This window comes from Epinephelus lanceolatus, chromosome 17 (genome assembly GCF_041903045.1).
Source record: "Epinephelus lanceolatus isolate andai-2023 chromosome 17, ASM4190304v1, whole genome shotgun sequence".
Lineage (NCBI taxonomy): Eukaryota > Metazoa > Chordata > Actinopteri > Perciformes > Serranidae > Epinephelus > Epinephelus lanceolatus.
In genome coordinates this window covers 23,800,287-23,814,634 of record NC_135750.1, presented here as the reverse complement: position 1 = coordinate 23,814,634, position 14,348 = coordinate 23,800,287, and the positions used below count along the sequence as shown (strand labels likewise).

At 40.6% G+C, this 14,348-nt stretch overlaps 1 protein-coding gene across 1 annotated transcript; it reads left to right on the top strand.

The window, feature by feature from the left end:
• The first annotated feature begins 1,505 nt into the window (after window positions 1-1,505).
• On the top strand, window positions 1,506-12,639 carry bmp5 (bone morphogenetic protein 5). Its single transcript, XM_033612562.2, has 7 exons — window positions 1,506-2,548; window positions 5,112-5,304; window positions 9,075-9,223; window positions 9,565-9,762; window positions 10,368-10,444; window positions 10,562-10,672; window positions 10,817-12,639. Exons 1-7 carry the CDS (start codon window positions 2,044-2,046, stop codon window positions 10,964-10,966), a joined length of 1,383 nt encoding a protein of 460 aa, XP_033468453.1. The 5' UTR covers window positions 1,506-2,043; the 3' UTR covers window positions 10,967-12,639.
• Window positions 12,640-14,348: the final 1,709 nt, after the last annotated feature.

Sequence of the window (14,348 nt, the reverse complement as noted above, 5' to 3'; positions counted from 1 at the left end):
ATATCAGCAAAGTTTCCCTTTATATTCATTGTCTTCTGTGGCGATTAGCAGTGATGTGGTGGTTCACTTTTACACTGTGATCTGTAGCCTACAGTTCGGCTTTAGCTTCTAACTATCTTTGTCTTTTTAACCTGTTGTTGCTGCTGAGTCAGTTTGACATCCTGGATATATCCTTCAAACACAGACTGTAGACCCCTCTGTCTGCTTCTCTCTGGAATCACTATTTCATTTTTCCAAAAATGTGACAATACTTAATCAGGGAGTGCAGTTAGTTACAGTGTGGGCTCCATGCTTACTCCGACAGCTTGTCAGACCATCACAAAGGGGAGGAGTTTGGGGAGGGGTCGGTTGGCCCTGATTGGATTTTAACTTCTAGTCCAGACTGATACAGAGAGCAAAACAGAGTCTCCTTGCCTTTCTTTCCTTTTTTTGGAACCCCAATTTCCCTTTCTTGGGAAACAACTTGACTTTTGTGCCTTTCAGGGGTCAGCGGGGTTTGAGAGAGCTTCCACTATTTTTTGTTTATACAATATTCAGTCTTTTAACCACTTAATTCATACAATTATATTTATGGTACTAATAATTTATAAATGTAATATTGCAAATAAAACCAAAGTTTTCACTCCAGGCTTTTCGAGGCCCCCCTCCCTCCCTTTAGCAACCTGCATAATCAGTCCCTCTTCCCCCCTCCTATGACGCCCCTGCTAAGGACACAGCAGCAGGAAACTTGGATACAAGTGCAGCTAGAAAGCTTCTGTAGGCGGTGTGTGAGTGTTTCAGAGGGATTTCAGAAATACCAATTTAAGTATCATGGCTTTGCACACTAGATGGCGCTGTGTAGTAACATCCCAGCATGTCAATGAGTTACTTCACCTCAGAGGGACGCTTCCCTTTTTTTTCATTTTGGACAGCAGCCACCCATCACATGGAAACCTCTGAGTATTTATGTTTTTAATTATCCCACCATATACTTACCTCAACATGATGTTTACTTAATGTTCCTCTGAGAGTGGAGCTTTCTAGGCTCCAGCTTTAAATGAACTTTTCTATACTTTCTATGAACTTCTCTTTGGGGTATTTTTGTTTATAATCATGAGGATGGAAATCATTGTACAGTAGAGACCTGCAGAATGTCTGAGGCTCGTTATAATGAATGTGTACTATCCTTATAAATCTTTGTGTAATTTTTTATCTCTGTTCATCACAAGCTGGCCCACTTGTTTGTATAGTACATTTAATAAAATAATATTTGACAGCATCCCAGTGGAAAATGTTTAAGCCCATACAGAATAAAAACAGGATCCTTGCTGGTGGTGAATGCAGCTGGAGTCCTCTGCCATAAACACGCGGACTTCAATAAGTTGGGGTGATTAAAAGGCTCTGTCATTATTCTTTCACTCGTTAAGACGGCCTCTCGGATTTCAAGTGTCTCCTTTTACACTCCCTGAGCCGCCACATTCATCATGGGACTGGGCTGAAGTTTTATTGCTGCCGCTAGAGGTGGATGCAAAAACAAAAATTGAGTGTGGGATGGACTCAGAGGGCAACTAGCCCCAGTACTCTCTCTGGGGGGAGAGGGGGAAAAAGAAAGAAGAATGCGAGCCGGGGCATGAGTCGAGCTCCTCTCTGTTCTTTTTTGACACAGCTCAACACATTTCATCCACTGGAAACTCCGGGTTATCCCTCGACGTTATGGGCGTACCTACGTGTTTCTGCATCACAGAGGAGTAAGGTGAGGGACGGGGTCATAGCTCCATAAATACTTGGTGTGGCTGAGGCTTTGGATGGACCCTGGAGGAGTACATACTGCTGGAGGAGCTTTACGCACAGGAGAGGAGCGCTGACTTTTCTGCAAGCTGATACCTCATTTGTAGAAGCGCTGACTGGTAAAAAGCCTCCTCAGTTACCACCGGGAAAGTTGTGGTGCCTCTGTCCAATATGGAAAGTCTATGATTCTGTATTTAGTAGAGATACAAGTGGTTTTACTTTTCTCACAGAGTGCGATGTAGTTCAACTTCACACCCCCAAAGTGAACTTGTCAAGATGACAGCGCTTACACCCCTGAGCCGTGCTGTGCTTGGACTCGCGTGGAGCTGCTTGAGTTTTCTGTCCTGCGCTCATTGCGGCTTAAGTGACAACCATGTGCACTCCAGTTTTATTTACAGGAGGTTGCGCAATCACGAACGCAGGGAGATCCAGAGAGAGATCCTCTCCATCCTGGGCTTGCCTCACCGTCCGAGGCCCTTCTCTCCCGGTAAGCAGGCGTCCTCCGCGCCGCTCTTCATGCTCGACCTGTACAACGCCATGGCTGTGGAGGCGGAGGAGGAGGAGGAGGAGGGAGCGCAGCACGGCGCGGGGAAGAGCTTCAGCGCCAAGGCTCAAGGGCACTCCAGGAAAGGTTACTACAGCCCACAGCAGGCCGGCTACTCCCGTGTGGCACAGCCTTACCGAGCGGCCCCTCTGTTAGGCCACAGCCCCGCACTCACCACAGCGCACGACACCAACTTTCTCAATGATGCCGACATGGTCATGAGCTTTGTCAATTTAGGTAAGTGGCATTAAAGTGACGTAGTGTCTCATCACGTTTCCTTAAATCTATATTAAGTGAAACAAAATGAGGATGCAGGTCAGGTTTCAGTATAATTTAGAGAGATCTCTCAGTTTTAAAAACTATCTCCAGCTCATCTTCATCCCTTCCACTGTAAAGGAAATTAATAAGGTATAATAAGGATTTTAACTGAATGGGCTTTATCTGTGTACTTAATGAAAAGCCTCATATTTTCCACATTAAGTGCAATTTTTGTCCAATCACCCCCTGCAGACAAGGAACAATAAAATACAAGAACATTAAAATTATGTGTTCAAGAGTTCAAGAATAAAGCCTATTTTAATTCATTATGGCAAATCTGTAGAGATTAAGTCTAAGTTAATTAAGTCTAATTAAATACTTAAGTAATTAAACCTGCTGTGTTGGTATCAGCACATGCAGTTAATTTTGTGAAAATAATTCGACATGTGTAGCTTTTGTTTGAATAATCTGAGCTATGTTGTCCTATTAAGAAAAATCTAACAGTATTAGTTATGTTTTCCAGTTGGTGACTTCATCCCAGTATCACTGTTTTTTCCCCTCTAAATTACTACATCTGAATTTGAACATGTAAGTACATTTTCAGACTCAGTTGCTTTGGTCTTGTGTGAAATATTTAGTATTTAACAGAATTAGGCCCAACATTTTGACCTTTTCAATTTGTGCTGCTTCCTATTAAAAGCAGCTGATCTGTATAATGATTGTGTTTGTTCAGTAGCAGCGACCCTTAACCCAGCAGTTCAGAGCACCTTATCAGATGACTGTCTGACCTTGAGAAAATTGGTCTAAATTATTTCCTGTTGTTAAAAGAGGAGTGATATTGACGGATGCCTTTATGTCTTGAGGTTCTGTCACCAAGAGAAAGCTCTGTTCCTCATATTTGTGTTATCTGTAGCATTAATAGTTCTTTGATGAGAATTAAAATATTAGGCATGCTACATCAAGAGTTATTAAAAAATGAGATATGATGCAGCATTGCAGGATCCCAAATGAAAGTTTTAAAAAATGTCACTGTAAATGAACTTGTTGGTGTTGTAGTTTTAGGGCTTTTATTTTCTTAAATAAAGAGCAAAACATGTAAAAGTGAATTTGTGTAGAGTTGCTTGGGAGTATAATCCCTCACCTTGGTCTGAGCCCATCTGTTTCCACTTACCACTATAGCAGGGCATGTACACTGTCAGCCTTGAAAGCTCTGCTCTCGTTCTGGGGACTGTCAGTAAAGTGTTCAATGGGGCTCTGTCTTTATTACAGTACACTCAAATATAGCTACTGATCTCAACTGTTTTACAAACGTCTATGTGGCATTTCATGCAGTTTAATATGCTTACTGTAACCATTCGACCTTTCGGTGTGTACAGCTATTGAAAGATCCATGCATGAGGCTGTTTGCAGTGGGAGTAGAGATGAAACACGGGTCATTTGTTAATCTTGTTAACAAAATACTTTCCTTGTAAGTACGCATGCTGCTCTCCCTTACCAGATGAGAAGTCATTATTATTTAATCTTTGATTTTAAAGTTAAATGCTCTGTGCTTTCAGTGGCACCTCTGCTTCAGATTACTGCCTGTGGCTAATATAATGGAACACGCACAGTGGGTAAAAGTCAGACCTGACCTCTGACCTGTTTGTGCTAAGTAACCACAGGCGTTCTCCCCCGATAAAATATCAGGGAAACGCACCGCATGATATCACCATGGATGACAGAAAATCCACTGACCTCAGCCACATGCCGCTATTCTGCCACCAGGCAGGGGTGTGAGACAGTTAGCAGCCGCTTTTTTTAGTAGTATCAAAGTATCTTTTGTCATCAATGTTGATCCACAGTGAGGCTTTGATTATTTAAGTCACTGCTTTAAGGGGGTTTATCTTATCTACAAAAATAGATGCCACCTCTTGAAAAAAAACTGCACATATCTTTTATTTATTTCCATGCAGTGAAATATGAAATGACCACTCATGTGTTCAGTTTTTAAACAGTTTCAAAAATGACAGGCCTATAGATGTCTCATTATATTAGAAATATTTAGTTTTAAAGGTTAAGGGTCATTAAACACTCTTTGTATGAAACCTACAGGAGGTCAGCAAAAGGTCAGAAATGAGGTCAGAGTAGACGCTCACATGACATTGAAGAATCCTGTCTGGTCTTTTCTCTCACTTGAGGAGCAGACGAAAGTGTCTTTAATTGAAATCAGCCTGTTTTTCTTAACTGACAGCCCATTCATCATGGCCAGAGAATGCAGTTAGGCACACAGTAGAGGGCCTGTCTGGGAACTGCTACCTGTATTCAGTTGACTGATTTAATGAACTGGAAAGTGCTTTTGTTGGTAGTCAAAATGTTTGGATTGGACCTGGAATGTAAAAGAAGATGTGATAAATTACTCTTTTTCTGTGCGTTAATGCTGGCATATTTTCTCCTTAGAGCAACGCACACAGAGGTTCAGGAGTTGAAGTCATATTTTTTGATCAGTGTGTGAGCTTTGCTGCCAGTAAAATGAAATTCTTCATAAAATATATTTCCTTCCCAGTGGAGAAAGATAAAGATTTTTCTCACCAACGGAGGCACTACAAGGAGTTCCGCTTCGATCTGACTCAGATCCCGGACGGAGAGGCAGTGACTGCTGCAGAGTTTCGGATCTATAAGGACCGCAGCCATGCTCGCTACGACAATGTTACTCTGAAGGTTACCATATATCAAGTCATCAAGGAATATCAGAACAAGTAAGTACCTAATCCACCATAACCAAACATTAAAGGCGGTGGTGGATTGTAACAAAGTACAATTTTGAGGTACTTGAACTTGAGTATTTTCATTTAATTTTTTATTACACTGCATTTATCTGACAAAAGTATTAGAAGTTACATAAAATCAAGAGTTTACATACAAAACATATGACGAGTTCCCATTGTTACAACTACTAAAAATATATAAAGTAGTTAAAATAAGTTCTCCCTACGCCAGCTAAAAGCTTAGATTGCTGCTTTTTGATCAGAACTTTTAGTCCACTACACTCTGACAGGGACCCAGTGAGTACTTGTACCCCATGCAGTTATCTTATTTCACAGTTAAAAAGGCAAACAGTCCAGCAGCTATTGTCTTGCACAGTTAAAACTTTCCACTCGCACAGAGCGCCTTTCTATCTCCAACTCTGTTCTCCTTCATTCGCACCATGTCTGCCTTACAAATATAGTTCTCGGATAAAGAGAACTCCATTAGCAAGTTGGCCACTTATGAAGCTTGGAAGGTCCATCAGTTATCACTCGTCTTGTGTTGCCTGCCAAGCTGGCCGTGTCCCAGATGAAACCATGAGGGCCCACAACAGGGGGGGAAGGGGCTCCCTCGGGTGCTCCCGTGGTCACTGTTATGCCCACCACCTGCCTGTCTTAACAATATTCCGGAAGTTTAAACCATGACATAGCTGAATACACAAGGGTGTACTTAAAAGTGGGCCCATATTTGCTTGCCAAAAATGTGTGTGGGTGATTGAAGGGGAGATATAGCCCTCCTGGGCTTTGAAAAGGTCCAAGTCAATGGACTCTGCCATCTTAAAGGGGAAGACTGCTCAGTTTAGGTTTTCACACACAGCTTTATGGGGAATAGTGTGTTTGAGGTAGCATTCACAAAGAAGAACTAGTTTGTCCCAGTGCAAGAAATATTGCAGTGTGTGATTTAAAAGTTTGCTTAAGTTTTTCCTCAACTTAAAAAGCCACAGTGAGTTTAAATTATATGAGTACCATTAGTTTGTAAGCCAAACTTCAGTTTCTACAAAGTTCACTTGTGCACCAACTTGAGTATGGCAAAGTAAGAAGATACTTAGTGGGTTTAAGTGGAAAATTAAGCCACTTTGTTTGAGGCATATGAAGGCTTTAAGATGACCATGAACACTAATAGCAATGTCCCCAGCTCAAATCCACCCAGGGAGCCTCTCCCCTCACTTCCTGTTAACAGTACTTTAAACAGTGGTTCCCAAATGGTGGGTCACCGTCCAAAAATTGTGACTCATGACTGTGTCAAGTTGCTGATCATTTCAAGATACAACCACCATAGCAGGCTTAACAAACCCTTCTGTTGGACAAAGAAACAAACAAATAAAAGATTATGATTTACCTATGAAGCGTTATCCTAATCCACAGATCCATATTATCCAGACTGACTCACAGTATACACAGCCCCCATTTTATTTCTAACACACTGCCAAATGCCCGATCATCTAAATCCAATGAAATATTTAGTCTAAACACATCAATGCATCCATAAATATCCACAAACTGACATTGCACCGTCTCAAATGTTCATATTTCTCTTCATATCATTCATAATTTCTCCCATTCTGCACAAACAAACCGACTGATATAGAGGGGGACTCCTGACCTTTCCAGCGACACCTCACTTGAGCAAATCGGAGCTTCCAATGCTGTTGTTATGGCCTCGATAGCCAACCAAGGCTTGAGCTGAAGGACCACATTTCCTGTAGTGTAGAGGTATTTAAAGAGGCAGTGATTGGCCAACCCAAACTCGAGGCTTATCACTTACAGTGGTTCTGACTGTTAGTATTACTTTTAAAATAAGATCATGCATGTACATGTACTAAATACAGAACAAGAACAGTTCTCAATTCACTTTCAGTATGCTTTGAAAAGGCGTTGTAGGGGAGTTTAGGTGAATTTTACAGGACATTAAAGAGGATTTCTACTATGTAATCACTGCAGATGGGTTAACACTGGTGTTAGTTTAAAGCCCTGTGTGTCTCAGGCAGATGCTAAAACGGTGCATTGTGCATTGGTATCACACGCCAAGGGCCACTGACCAAGCTGCTGTATTTTTACGCTCCGTGAATGAGAATGGGTTGTTACCTCCATGTTTGCTTGCTAGCAGTTTCCTCCTTCACTGCTGTTCTTTGCATATTGCAAGATGTTTTGGTACTTTATTCTCACTTACAGTTGATTAGGGAAACCATCGTCCTTGAGCACATGAATGGAACAAAACAAGGACCTCTTCAAAACATATTGCTTCATATATCTACAGTTCTAGTGGTCAAAAACCCCACAGGGTGCCTTTAAAACTAGACGACTACGCACCACCCTGACCTTCTGTCACTCCACTATATCAACGTCAGAAGACACCCTGCACTGCTACTGAACTTCGCTGCCCAACATAAATTACTATTGGAAAATAGTGGCACATGAACATAATTTGCAGGAGACAGACTTATCTAAAAAGAGAGGTTACTGCTTTCCCTAGTTTCGACTCACTTTAACTCACTCTCTGTGGAACAGTACATCCAGTAATCACAGATGAAGGGGCAGGATAAGTACTTTCCTCTTGGATATGGCTATGGGAATAATGAATTCTTACCTACACAAACTAAATTATCACAGGATATGAGCTTAATACTGTACTTTTCAAAGAGGAAGTTCACCAGCATGTCACTCATAAAGATTGACCTCATGTGGAATTCCACATGAGGTTGAGTTTTATTACACCTGTAATAAACACATGAATAATTCTTGAACTATTGAGGCCACATGGAAACTCTTGGTTCTCTCCCACCAGCACCGTGTAACCACAAAAACTGAACAGGCGCTGCCTTATCCGATCTGCCACTTGAAAGGAATCCAATGCAAATTGCGAAGCGGGGCTTTTTCAACTTAGCATTGATCGATACCTTATGCCAGGCTCATGTTAAAAATACACCAGGGCTGATATACATGATTCATAACTCATAACTCAAATAGCCGAAATCTTGGCACATGTTTAATACCACACAACTCTGCAGTTTATTACAAGTCACAGCTTCTTCAACAATTGCCCTGCTGCTTTCTTTTTTATATCCAGTACAAAACCAGAGCACAAAAATGACTAAATTACTCTAACACACCAAATCAACAGTTTTTAATACCAAAGGCCTTTTTTATAGAAGAATGTTTCAAAAGGATAAAGAGATCAAGAAACTAATAAAAGCCACTCAGATTGTTGGCTTCTGCTACACAGTTTGGGCGAAGCATTCATTCGTGATCAGTCAGTGATACCTCGTTTATCTGTTCCAGTCTTACTGGTTGAGACCTCTTGGACTCAGTTTAAATGCCCTCAAAGAAGCATATGGTTTCTTTTTCTGTCCCATTAAAGCTATGCAACATTAAGGTGCACAGACAGTTTTAATTTGTTCTAGGGCTTAACGTTTTGTAGCAGGCACTGGGGTTTTGTAATATGTTTATAATGAAGCAGTAAAGTGACCACACTGATTTCACTAGCACCTCTCTGAAATGCATGAGTGATAATCTTGAAAACCAACATACCCACAGAGCCTAAAAAATTAAGTACATTTTCAATGGATTATGAAATATTTTAGAAAATTATAAGACATAACATATGTTGTTTTGTTGTGTAATAGCAGGTGCTGCTTTCATGTATGTCCTGGCTCTTTGAGAGTGCATTATTCTAACTGCGGTTTATTTAACGCAGATGTCTCATTGTTTTTCCTTACCTTCAGAGATGCAGAGACGTTCCTGCTCGACTCCAAAAAGGTCCAGGCATCCGATGGGGGCTGGCTTGTGTTTGACATCACGGCCACCAGTAACCACTGGGTGATGAACCCGCAGCAGAACCTGGGCCTGCAGCTCTGCGTGGAGACTGTGGATGGCAAGTGAAGTCAGCTTCACCTTCTGTGAATTTATAACAGACTCTTGGAACTTAGAAAGGGTCAGGAAGTTTAGGAAGTTCATGACAACACAATGTCTGCATTTGATACAAAACTCATGTTTTCATTGACCTGGGGACAAATGTGACTTGCGTCTTTGACAGTATTGAATTATTTTGTTATTTACCACCAATAAATGGCCTTAAATCCATCAAAAAGATCAATAGGTTGACCTAGTATTTTTAAAGATACTGGACTGACCTTTTAAGCATAAAATGATACAAAATCCCCTTTTTTTTTCTTCTTTATTTTTATCGTTTTATTTACCTCCTGTTTTTTACAGGCCGAAGTATCAACATAAAGTCTGCTGGAATCATTGGGAGGAATGGGCCCCAGTCCAAACAGCCTTTCCTGGTTGCTTTCTTCAAGGCCAGTGGGGTGTTGCTTCGCTCTGTCAGAGCTGCTGGTGGGAAAAAAAAGAACCACAATCGCAATAAATCTACAAATCAACAAGAATCATCTAGGGCACCAAAAACTGGAGGTATGTGTACTTTTATGATGTAGTTAAGATGCTATATTTTTTTTCCTATTGACATCTGATATCTTAATAGGATACATTTTAATGACATCCTTTCACCCTGCTTGCGACCATCGTTCCATGAGACCGTCATCCATTAGTGAAACAAACCTTCATTTGCAGCAGCAAGATATCTCTACAATTACCACCCAGATTACCAGTAATTAAAAATAACTGGATAGTGGCACAGCCGTATAATACACTGCCCTGTACGTGTCATTAATCATTTATTATTTCAAGAAATAATTAATGAACGAGTAAAGGTTTTTGGATTATTACAATCCTCTTAATTAATCAGCCTGTTGTATGGATGTATGACCTTTAAGAAAACACCTGCAACTCCAAATTTAATGTAACATCCATTATTTTTTAATAGTATAACATTTACAAGAAATATATATGCTATTATGGGATGATCTTTTGTACCACCAAAAGTCTGTATTTATGAACTTTATTTGTGGTGCATTTGTTCAGACGCTTTCTATTTCACTCTCATGCTAACTTTATACAGTAAGCAATTAAATATGCATTACTTTCTGTTATGATTAATAATGTTTTGTCTTTTTCAGATTACAACACAAGTGAACAGAAGCAAGCCTGCAAGAAGCATGAACTCTATGTCAGTTTTCGAGACTTAGGCTGGCAGGTAAGGCAACATTATTCTGCATCACAAAACATTTAAAACACCAACAAATGGTGGTATCACAATGAGCAACATATTACAAGGTTTCATAAATAAAGAGAGCTATTTTTTTTCCTCAAGGATTGGATCATTGCACCTGAGGGCTATGCTGCTTTTTACTGTGATGGTGAATGCTCTTTTCCACTCAACGCGCACATGAATGCAACAAATCATGCGATTGTGCAAACCCTGGTAAGTGTTCTTCAGAGTGTTGGATGTGTGTATTGCAATAAAAAATGTGTTATGAGCTACCATAATGTTCTTAGCAGTTATAATTCATTTGAAACACACTGCTGTTGCACCTCTTTTAAACTGACTTCATGCTCTCATTTATAGGTCCATTTAATGTTTCCTGACAACGTGCCAAAGCCATGCTGTGCCCCGACCAAGCTCAACGCAATATCAGTGCTTTACTTTGATGACAGCTCGAACGTCATCCTCAAGAAATATAGAAATATGGTAGTTAGGTCTTGTGGTTGCCATTAGTGACTGGGCTAACTTTAATTTATGCTATCTGGTAAGGGAATCGCTGGAAAACACATCTGCTGCAGGTGTGATGTGATGTACAGTATTATGTATATAAAGTTTTATTATCTAATTTATTTTCTTTTTTTAAAAAAAATAGCACTGAATATTGTGATATTTAAATGATTAGGACAAAATGTTGATTTTACCTTACGTCAGTTATCAGTTAACTTTTGTGTCCGTTGGCATATACTCCCTCTTAGTTACATCCGTATAACTTTTATGAGTTAACTATTCACTGGAGTCATCTTGATACATAAGATCGCTTCCCCTTCTGCTGGTTTTTCCCCTTTTACAATGCGTTTGTGCTATAAATGTTCACTGAGCCTTTGTCTATTAGTTTGTCTCTATTATGGACCAACGATTATAAAAGACAGATACATACAGAGAAATGTTCCAAAATGCAGCATGACAGCTAAATCTGATAAAAAGGGAGACAGCAGGGTGCAGTGGTGCCCTCAAGGGTGGCTGAGGGGGGCCATGGCCCCTTTAAGTATTTGCTGCCCCCCCCCCCCCCCCCCCCCCCCCCCAATTAACCCTCTAGCAAAAATAAGACCAAAGTTACTGTGTTCAAGAGGCTGTGGCACACTCATTTTTTAAGCTATTGTGCAAAGGTAGGGTTATCTTGTGAACCTAAAGCATCCATTGGTACAACCCATATTGGCATTGCTTGTCAGTAAGGGAGCTAAATAATGCTCCAAAGTGAGGCTAAATTTTGGCAAGGGAACAACTGGCATATTTTTGTCTCTCGTAGTTTCACCTCAAGATACCTGAAAAAAAATCGGTTCTGTGGGTACCCAGGGGTCTCTTCTAAACTTGAGAATGTTTGTTTCCAGTAAATATTTTGTTCAATGTACTCCTTCGAATTGAAGCTGTACTTTTGTCTTTTATATGAAAAGGACAACCAGCCTATTTGAAGAACAGTGAATCACGTAACATGCATACAGATTCGTAACACATTGAAACAGGATTATTGTGGAACTTAAAATGTTAACTATAGACTACTGGTATTAGCCGAAGCGCATCAGACAATTAGTAACATTAACTCTCCATATCAACATAGTTTTCAACTAGCATATATAGTTCAACAACATGAGTGGATACCTGAATTTCACTTATGACTTCTGATGATTTTCAGTGGCCTCATCTGGCCACCACTATGAAAAAATTCCGGGGGCGCCACTGACGAGATCATGCTATTAGCACTAATGTCACAACTTCAACAGGCTGTTGGAATAAATCAAATTGGATCAGTGGAAAAAAAAAAGTGAGTGTTCTCTGATGTGAACAAAACTGCCCAAAGCTATTTTCAAGCTGCCACTGCTTTTCAGCACTGATACTGTTTCACCTTTTCCAAGCCAGCTTTTTTTTTTTTTTATGTATAAGAGTGTGTTCACAGAAGGGGATTATGTCAGTCTGGAATGAAGCTCTTATAATACTGAGTGTTTGCTTATGAATGCTTTGCAAATCTTGTCATTTTTAAAACAATGTTTATGTAACTCTCCTCCATAAACACTGTCGTCTCATTCCTCTGTGGACTAGCTTTGCACCGCAGAAATTCTTATGTTTGGGGAAAGTATATCTTAATGTAGAGTGTTGTGTATTTTAATAAATGTACCACTTGAAAACTCTTATCTTCTGCTTTGCCTTTACTTGGCCTTATAGCTTGTCTTGCTCCATTTATTACCCTAAACTATAAGCAGAAATGCATTTTATCTTGGAGCTTTTTCCCCCTCCTCCAGCTGCAGCCTTTTCAAATTGAAGTTCTCCTTTTGTGTTTCTGTTTGGAGCTCTGCGGATGTTTTACACACTGTTGCCGGACTACCGTCTCAGTTTTATAAATGTTTGACAAGTATGATATAAACTAGGGGTCCACCCACGGAGCCTGTTGACATGCTCTTGGGGAGTGGTAATGCTAGTGGTACAGTGCTAGCAGTAAAGCAGTGCCGTGTCCTCCAAAAACAGCCCAAAAGGGTGATTATCATAAGGCTGCCAGCAGAGAACGGTATATCATTTGGTAAGCAATCCCTTCCTGATTATGGGGAAAGATACCATCCATCACATGATTTATGTTATGTGTATGGCACACCTCTGCTTGCTTGCATTCTCATATTTTGGATGTTGCCATCCACTCAGAGCTGAGATTCACCCCCAGACACAAAGTAGAGATCATAAACTAAACTGAGGGAGTGTTGCTGCATTTACTCCTCATTCAGGACGAGCAGACTTTCCAGAAAACTGCGAGCAAACGTGCTATTTCCAGAAAAGTCCTCTGGTTACGCAGGGATTTTCAATGGTCTTGGAAATCTAGGGATTAGGTTAAGGATTAATATTTATTTACACAACTGTGTTGACCTTCACTGAACACAGGATATGTACTGTTGCACTTTTTCTCCCCCCCTACCCTCCCACTTCTATAACATTTTTTTTCTCTGACATGGCAGAACATTGAGTGACTGTATTTCACTTAATTAAAAGCAGTGGCTGCCGGCCTGCCCAGATGTTATGTGGGCTCCATCTAAAAGGAGTGTTGACATTCAGTGAATAGAGAAGGCCACCTGCTAACTTAACTCTTGGCTTGAGGGGTGATTTGCATTCCTGCGGCCTGTTGCCTGGCATGATTACTCCTAGCACTTCACAATCCCATCTACTGTTTAATATCATGGATTCTTTCCAATTCAGCTACATTTCTTCCTTTTCTGTAACGCAGGAGCTGCTATGAATGAGCTCCTATTTAAGTGCTCCAAAACTACACGACCCTCTCGACAGCAACCTCACGACCACATGAAAGGGAAGGGCAACAATTGCCGTACCAAAGGCAGATTAATACAGTGGCCCCTTCTCCTCTTGAGACCCCCGTGGTCAAAAAACAGGCTGCAGTGAGTCAGAGGTGCCTTGCAATTTATCAGATCAGCACTTCCACTTCTGAAACATACTCGAAAAAGGTCACAACCCATTACAGTTTACTTTTCATCAAGGGTTTCTTGTGAATTATTCATGCATCACACTCTCAGGTTTATAGTGTATGTCACAACATACTGTTGGCTTCACCTAAACACAGTTACATAATGTCAGCATGTTGTTCCAGGTGCTGATATTAAGATTTTTTTTCCACCACAAACATGTTTATTCTCCTAACCTGATTGAGAAAACAGACAAGTCCATGTGAGCGGCTGTTAAGAACATGTTCTTTTGTTCAGTAAATGTGATATATTTAGTGAGGTGAGATCATCTTGAGGCTCTCAGCAGGCTGGGGCTGGCTGGCTGTCAAGAGGTGCAAATGCTTGATGATTCAGGTCTTTTTAAAAAACCTAATCTGAACCATCACGAGCGGGAAATACTG